Raw genomic sequence first — 8,751 nt, 5'->3', positions numbered from 1 at the left:
AATTTAATTAAATTTATCGTCTTAGTTAAACTTAAAATAGTTTATTTTAAAAATATTGCATTTTTTAATTAATAGTTTTTTTAGCGCAGACTTCTAAAATTAATAATCTGTTTTATTGTACGTAATCTAATGGATTATTTTTTAAACTAGTAAAGGTCTAATCAAATTTACAACACATAACAAGCTTGCAGCTTTGACGATAATTTTTAATATAATTGAATGTGATTAATATATTTTTGTATCATTTGTTTTTGTTTCTAATTTTCAAATAAAAGTGTATTTTGCTTAAAGTGAGATAAGACTAATTATAATTATTTATAATAAACTTAATACAATTAATTCAATATTATTTTTGAAATGATATTTAAAAATAAATTCATCATAGGGTAACAACAGGCACTACCCCCAATTATTGGCAATATAGTGTTTCTTTTTTATAACACAGTTATTACATCAAGATATTTTATAATTTATACCATTAAGATAAATTGTTTTGACAAAACTTCATTAAAAAAACAATATATTTTATCTGTGATATAAAAAAACAAAGCATTGTCAAAGTCAGGATTATAGTGTCAATAACTGGTGCCATTACCCTAGTAAGAAATAAACACAATTATTAATTTATATATTTATTTATTTAGTACAAATTTATAATTTTTTACAATATATTTCAAATAAGGTATCTATTATTTTGTAAGAACACATGATTAAGATGGTTTCACTTGAAGTATACATTTTTTTGTAGTGAAAAAATACTTTACATCACATTTTTATAACTAATACTGTAACTGTTTAAATAATAAATAGCTTATGGTTTAATAGCTCTATTACGATGTAGTATCGTAATACTACAATACTACAATTTAGATTTTTAAACTATCTCTTTTTAACTAGTTTATTTATTATTTGTTTGATTTTACCTAAGTGAGTTGCATAGTCATCTCTTAATGCTAATATGTCTTTATTCAAACCAGATATTTTAAATTGATTACTTTTTAAGCATCTAATATTAACCCTTAACCACTCATGTGAGTTAAAAATTTACCCCAGTTACATAATATAGACATGTGACTGATGTAAAAAGTTTACCCAAGTCACACTTAATTGAAGTGTGACTGAAAACAGCAAGAGTAATGAAGTGTTAAATATTTATCAGTGTATGTATACGCTAATCAATTTTAATGCTAATCAATTATTTCAACTTTTACTCTTTCTTGTAATGGAATTAGTAGAAATATGATGAATAAAAGGTTAGGCTATCAAACACGAGCATGTTGAAGGCGCCCCAGAATGTTGGTCGTATTCAATGAAAATCTAGCCTTCCTTAAAACGTTTGAACCATACAAAAGTTACACAATGACTTAAAAAAAAATCTCCAAAAATCAACTCAAGTCTCCATAGTTTTTTAATAGTTTTTAAAACCTTTTCCAAGTATTACAAAATATTTTCTATCATAGAATCGTGGTTTTGTATAATATTTATAATTTTGAACATGAACTGTAAATAACTAGTTTGAAATAATGACTTTAGCTATAAACTAAGTACTGAAAATTATCTCTATTTAATTTCTATAAAATTAGTGTGTTTTAACATTAATAGTTTATCGGTAGGAGTTTTAGTCTGGGTATTTATTAAACACACCTTGTATGTAATGTATACTATTGAATTTTAATAGAGTAGTTTATAATTTAAAAAAATAGTAACTATTGTTAATATTGAAAGATAAATTACACATGCAAAAAATGTATTTAAAATAAAAGTTTTTTTTTAGATACTGGTTTTTCATAAACTTTACAAATAGCAATAGTTTTGTTTGTTTTGTGATAGATTTAACATACCATAGATGGACAATGTTCAAATCATATTGTATGAAACTATTTTTTTTAAATTTCATAAAGATATGATATCCAAAAATATGTTTAAAATAGTTAAGTACACTTAAATTGACGCAACAAATACATGGAAATGTTATATCTATTATGTAGCTGAATGTTACATTAGTGTCTTTTATTTTTAATATTAATATCTATTAACAATAATTCATTACCATGAGCATAAGCCTATTGGATCCAGCAAATTAAACATATTATACATGTAGTAACCACAAAAAAAAGCAGTCAGAAAATAAAATTATGAATTGGTAGAAAACATTTCCTTGTAGTTTATATAGCCAATTTGTGAGTATGGAGTATGGAGTTAAAATACCTATACGTTTTTCTTATAAATAATTGTAGGTAAATAAAACATGTAAATCTAACTAATATTACAATATTAATTATTCAAATTCATCAAAAAATATTACATAGGCTCAGCAGAGGTATTACGCTATCAACAACTAGAAATTATCATTTTATTGGTAAACAAACCAAAATTATTTTAATGTAATAAACCACTATTTCCAATGTTTATTATTTCCATAGGATATTTACATTTTAGAAAAAATGATAGTTGGGAAAATGGTATTTGGTATTTTTCAATTTTATTGAAATACAAACATTCCCAACGGACAATTTACCTCAAATTCACTTTTCCCAATAAACAATTTTTCCATAGGAAATGTGGTCGTTGGAAAATATATAAATTGGGAAAAGTGGTAGCAACCCGTTTGAAATACAGTCAAGAATCAAGATAAAATATGATGAGATACGAAACGAATTACTTTGGAGGTAATAATAATTATCAGCATGGATATTCGTCCATGACACGGTTAGGTTACTTGCATCTGGTATGTCAACAACTTGCGATGGCCGTGTAATGGCCGCCAGTTTTTTCGGGCGGCCGTGTATTTGTTACGAGAGAAAAGCGGCTGCCATATTGTAGAAATTGATAACACAAGTTGCCGACATACCTTATCTGGTTTATCATGGACAGAAAATTAATAATTGTTATCTTACTACATATTGTACAGCTGCCGGTCGCTTTCTACGGTCGGTCAGGTTAAAAGTGATAACTGACAAGCGAACGGCAACAGAATTAAAATTTTCGTTGTCATAGTTTTTTCATTACAGTAAAATGAGTTAATAATATATTTTAATTTCACTAGAACAATAAAAATGTTACCTCGAATACTAAGTCTGAATGCATTAAAACGAATGTTGATGGTCGACCGTCAGTTCGTGCGTTATGCAAGTGTTGTAATGTGCAACAACGGTAGAGCGTGCCCACCACAAGGCAGACATACTTCATCGACACCAGCTGTATCCCTCGTGTATATGCCAGTGCGCTATAGACGGTTTGCCAATAAGCATCATAGCAACAAAGACGACGATGCCGTTGATGGTGACGACAAGCAGAACGCCAGAGTCGTGGGCGAGAACAAAGCTGATGATGATACAATGGTAGCTACTATTCAAGTGCCGGAAAACTTACCTTATTTGCCGATGGTGGCAATACCGAAGCCTCCGTTGTATCCTAGGCTTTTTAGAATTGTCGAGGTATACTATTGTGCTGAGTCGAAAGTAACAATAATATTGTCAACTAAATGGTCTGTGTTCATTTGCAGATAAGTGATCCAAAACTGATAGCGTTAATTAAGAGGAAAAGAACTTTGGGTCTACCTTACATCGCTCTGTTTATGAGAAAAGACACAGTGTATGTGGTGAAAAAAAAACGCTCGTCATTTATATTTTTATTGTAAATTAATAAATATTATGTTTATATTTTCAGGGCCACCGCAAATGTAGTAAATAACATTGATGAAGTGTATGAAATTGGGACTTTAGGAAGAATTAACGAAATGCGAGAATTCAACAACAAATTACACATGCTTATACAAAGTTTCAGAAGGATTAAATTGACAAAACCTTATTTTGAAGATCAAGATATCGATAAAGGTATTTAAACGCTGTAAAATTAAAAGTTTGAATACACAGAAGCTTTACACAATAAAATTAGTTACAGGTGATTTGAATCGACGTAGTAAAAAACAAGCTCGTCTTAAAGGTGTAACTAACACACAAGAAGCGACAGAATCTAATCAAGAAACGGACAAAATTCAGCAAGAAGTGCTGATGGTCGAAGTAGAAAATATAAAAGATCAACCTTTTGAAACTACATTGGAAGTTAAAGTATGTTATGTATTAGAAATACAATTTTCAATGTTTGTTAATCGAGTTTATTTTTATAAAAAATTAATTATGATTTTAGGCACTTTCTCAAGAAATTATTAAAACCATTCAATCGATAATCAGTATTAATCCTATATATAGGGAAATATTACATCCAATGTTACAACACGGTAATGTAGCCAATGATCCATCATACTTATCTGATGTTGCTGCTGCCATAACTGAATGTGAAACTAAAGAATATCAAGACATTTTAGAAGAAACTGATGTATCTATAATTAGTTAATCTTTTATTATTATTATTATTATTTTTTTTTTTCATTTAATGTATTACATTTTAAACAATTTTTTAGGTCCCTAAACGCCTTCGACTATCTTTGGGATGCCTGAAAAAACTTTTAGAACTCAGCGAAATTCAAATCAAGATTAGTAAAGAAGTAGATGAGAAAGTAAAACAACAACATCGAAAATTTATACTTCAGGAACAACTTAAAGTTGTAAAAAAAGAACTGGGCCTAGAAAAAGATGACAAAGACTCCATTGTAGAAAAATTCAGAGACCGAATTAAAGCAAGTTTATTATTGGAGTTATTTTTATTAATAATTTGTTTTTAAAAATATTTTATTATTTCAATGTACAACTAAATATTTCTGGTTTTTTTCTATTTTTGTTTGTATTTTAAATTTAAATTTATACTTTTTTACTTGGCGTATAATTTTAAAAGTCTTTTCTTTTGTGACAGTACACAATGATAACTAATGAGTACATTTTATATCAATTTTAAAATTAAAATTAAAATATTTTTCAGGATAAAAAAGTACCACCAAAAGTTATGGAAGTAATTGAAGAAGAGTTGACTAAATTATCATTTTTAGAACAACATTCTTCTGAATTCAAGTAAGTTATACACTAAAAATCCTAAAAATATTATTAGTTTTTAATATTAATTTAAATTTGAATGAATAAAATGTTTTTATTATCTATTTTTAGTAATTCATTTTTATCTAATTAAAATATGATTATAATTAATACAAGTGAATTAATAATAGTTAAATTAAAACTTTTTTTTTTAGAAAATAAATAAATTTTCATGTGGTAAATTTGAATAGTTTTATTACATTTTCTATATTTTATCAATAAATGGCTTTAACTAGAGTATATTGCTAATAACTACAAACTAAAAAGCACAGAACAACCAAACATCCAAAATACAATTTCGACGTTCAATAATTTTACATATCCAATATGTGTCTTCAATAATCATCGACGTAACATTGTGAAAATCAGATTTAACAAAAGTACTAAATATTTACTTGCAAAAAAAAAAAACATTTTTTCCATGATTTAATTGTTATCTTCTAGTTAGACTTAATTAATAATGTTTTATAGGTAGCAAAATCACAGAATAAATCATTTTAATCATTTAAAATGTGGTAAAATAAATAATTTTTAATAAAGACGCATATAAACATTTTTAACTAAATTAAGTTACCCATTTTATCATTTTATAGAAAGTTACTCTTAAGTAAAAGATTGTTTTTTTAAAAAACGTAACTTAAATAAAAGTAGTTTAAATAGGAAAGGAGCTGTCTAACTTTATAAAATTTAACGGTATATTTTGAAATTTTAGTGTCACTAGAAATTATCTAGACTGGCTCACACAACTACCATGGGGTGCTACAAGTAATGAGAATTTTGATTTAGACCGTGCATCGAAAATACTAGACGAAGATCATTACGGAATGGAAGACATTAAGAAACGTATTCTCGAATTTATTTCTGTCAGTAAATTGAAAGGCACAACTCATGGGAAAATAATATGTTTCCATGGACCACCTGGTGTCGGCAAAACAAGTATAGCAAAGTCAATTGCAAAAGCTCTAAATCGAGAAGTATGTTTTTTCTAACTAAATGATACTTCATGTAATTAAATCACAGGGATATTACAACATGGTAACATTTATAAATTTTAGTATTTCAGATTTAGCGTAGGAGGTATGACTGATGTCGCTGAGATCAAAGGCCATCGTAGAACATACGTGGGTGCTATGCCGGGTAAAATGATACAATGTCTTAAAAAAACTTCTACTGAAAATCCACTTGTGTTAATTGATGAAGTTGATAAAATTGGAAGGTAAATGTAATACTGACTAGGATAAAATTAAATTTCTTCACTTTACGGACAAACATTGAAGCATGGATATGTTTTTATATCTTTCTAAGGTTTAGTAAATGATCGACCTGGTTATTGTTTAATTTTAGGTATACGAATAAAAGTATCAATGAAAGTCATTTTATAGTATGTAGTATTAACTATATATCGTCTCATCATCAAAAATAAATGATATTTTTTTGTATTCAACGACGTTTTAATTAATAAAATTAGTAGGTCTTAAATTAATAGTTCTTAAATTCAGTAGGTGTCTAGGTGAGGTCACCGTTAAAATATTGGTAGGTACCAGCTGTCAGGTCACCTACTAAACTAATGCCGATCTTTGTGAAAAATGTAAATAAAGTTTTGTTTAAAACAAAGTGATTTATTGATTTTATTTTTGTAATTATTTTCATCAGGTCTGCGTCATCGGCTCTGCTAGAAATGCTTGATCCAGAACAAAATGCCAACTTCCTAGATCACTATTTAGACGTGTCTGTAGATTTATCAAACGTGTTGTTTATTTGCACCGCTAATGTTATCAACACAATTCCAGAGCCTCTACGAGATCGAATGGAACTCATAGATGTTTCTGGATATGTGGCCCAAGAAAAAATGGCAATTGCCAAACAGTATTTAATTCCTCAGGAACTAAAGGCCACCGGATTGACTGTTGAACAAGTAAAACGATTAAGAACTCGCTGTCAAATAGTATTTTTTTTTTAATTCGAACTTTTTGTTTAGATAGATATTGTTGATGAAAGTTTGTCAACTCTTATAAAATTTTACTGCCGTGAAAGTGGTGTCCGAAATCTTCAAAAACATATCGAAAAAGTATTATTTTCGTTCAAGCTGTGTCCGACTTAAATATTGTTAAATGGCTTTATTATAACAGTTTTAATTATTTTCCTTTTAAGATACTAAGAAAAGTTGCGTATAAAATTGTTAAAGGCGAAGAAGAAAAAGTGACTGTTTCTAAAGACAAATTAAATGATTTTGTTGGTAATCCAGTGTTCACTAAAAACAGAATGTATGAAAATCCTGAACCGGGAGTTGTTATGGGTTTAGCTTGGACTGCCATGGGTAAGCGCAGATTCTGGTACTATTTGTAAAAAGAAAAAACAAAATTCATGTTTGCCATTATTTTTTTTGGTTATAGGAGGTACAATGATGTATATTGAAACGGAATGGACCAAAGATCCTAAAACCGTGACTGAAAAAGATAAAGCGGTGGGTTCCATTGTGCTTACCGGTCGTTTAGGAGAAACTATGCAAGAGTCCGCCAAAACCGCATACACTGTAGCAAAAAAAATATTAAACAATGTCGATCCAAAAAATGTATCGCTATCGATTGGCAATGTGCATCTACATGTTCCTGAGGTAAGATTATCAGTAAATATCTAATAAACAAAAAATATAGCATTAAATATTAATGTGATATTTTTTTTTTAGGGTGCGACACCCAAAGATGGACCTAGTGCCGGCTGTACAATTGTTACAGCACTACTTTCGTTAGCGTTGAACAAACCCGTTTTTAAAAATATAGCAATGACTGGTGAAATTTCGCTCAAAGGAAAAATAATGCCAGTCGGCGGAATCAAGGAAAAAACTATAGCCGTAAGTAACTTGGAAATATCATGAATTATCACTAAACGCGGCACAAAATAACTTTAGCATTGCTACGACAGCATGTTTTACATATATTACATTGTGTCGTTTTTATATGCATTAGCCACATTAATAAGAACCTTAAAGTAGAATCTTAGTTAAAAAAGAAAACAGAAATTTATAAAAATATGTCGCTGTCTGTCGTTAACGCTAAGGTAACAACATTGTTGCCAAAATACGTATACGCATTGAGTATATTTTTTTTAAGGTTAAAGGTTTAAATATTTATTCCTTTACCAATTCATATGTTAATTTTTTTAAATTAAAAATAGGTATACATAGTATTGAAAAATGATTGTCTCAATAAGTGCAATCGATTGAGAATAATGTCGTTAGATTTTAATACTAAAAATTCTACTTTGAAAAAATAGTCAAATCTCTTTTGCACTATCGTCATTGATGTGTAAAATGCATTTAAAAATAAAAATAACTCTGTGTTTTGTTATATATTAATTATTATTATGTTTATGTGTTATAGGCGAAAAGGGAAAATATTAACTGTTTGATATTTCCTGAAGAAAACAAAAAAGACTTTGACGAACTACCAAAGTATATAACCGAAGGACTAGAAGTACATTTTGTTTCCTATTATAAGGAAATCTATGACATAGTGTTTAAAAATAAATCAAATTAAATTCAAATTGTTATATTATCGTGCAGGTTTTATTGGATTAAGTAACCTGATGTTTTCCATTACGTCTTAAGATTTCTTTTTTATGTTATAAATACTTGTATATACTGTCTGTTATGTGCTGTAGTTATTTGTTTTTTTATTATTAAAGATTGATAAATATTTAATAGATTTCTTGTACAAAACGGCTAACATTTTCTCATCGAAATAAAATATTTTTTTAATTACAA

At 28.1% G+C, this 8,751-nt stretch overlaps 1 protein-coding gene across 1 annotated transcript; it reads left to right on the top strand.

The window, feature by feature from the left end:
- Window positions 1-2,952: 2,952 nt before the first annotated feature.
- On the top strand, window positions 2,953-8,751 carry LOC126836341 (lon protease homolog, mitochondrial-like). Its single transcript, XM_050569592.1, has 15 exons — window positions 2,953-3,437; window positions 3,506-3,594; window positions 3,670-3,836; window positions 3,898-4,070; window positions 4,150-4,338; window positions 4,424-4,639; window positions 4,879-4,967; window positions 5,701-5,962; window positions 6,044-6,204; window positions 6,642-6,903; window positions 6,967-7,056; window positions 7,140-7,305; window positions 7,382-7,602; window positions 7,675-7,839; window positions 8,369-8,751. The coding sequence occupies exons 1-15, from the start codon at window positions 3,057-3,059 to the stop codon at window positions 8,522-8,524; spliced, it is 2,787 nt and encodes a 928-aa protein (XP_050425549.1). The 5' UTR covers window positions 2,953-3,056; the 3' UTR covers window positions 8,525-8,751.

The sequence above is a fragment of the Adelges cooleyi genome, unplaced genomic scaffold, assembly GCF_023614345.1.
Source record: "Adelges cooleyi isolate 19-005CV unplaced genomic scaffold, UGA_ACOO_1.1 ACOO_flye_CR_arks_rails_tigmint_CR_PRNA_247, whole genome shotgun sequence".
Taxonomy (NCBI): Eukaryota; Metazoa; Arthropoda; class Insecta; order Hemiptera; family Adelgidae; genus Adelges; species Adelges cooleyi.
The sequence above is the reverse complement of the archived record's forward strand: the minus strand, read 5'-3'. Positions and strand labels throughout refer to the sequence as shown.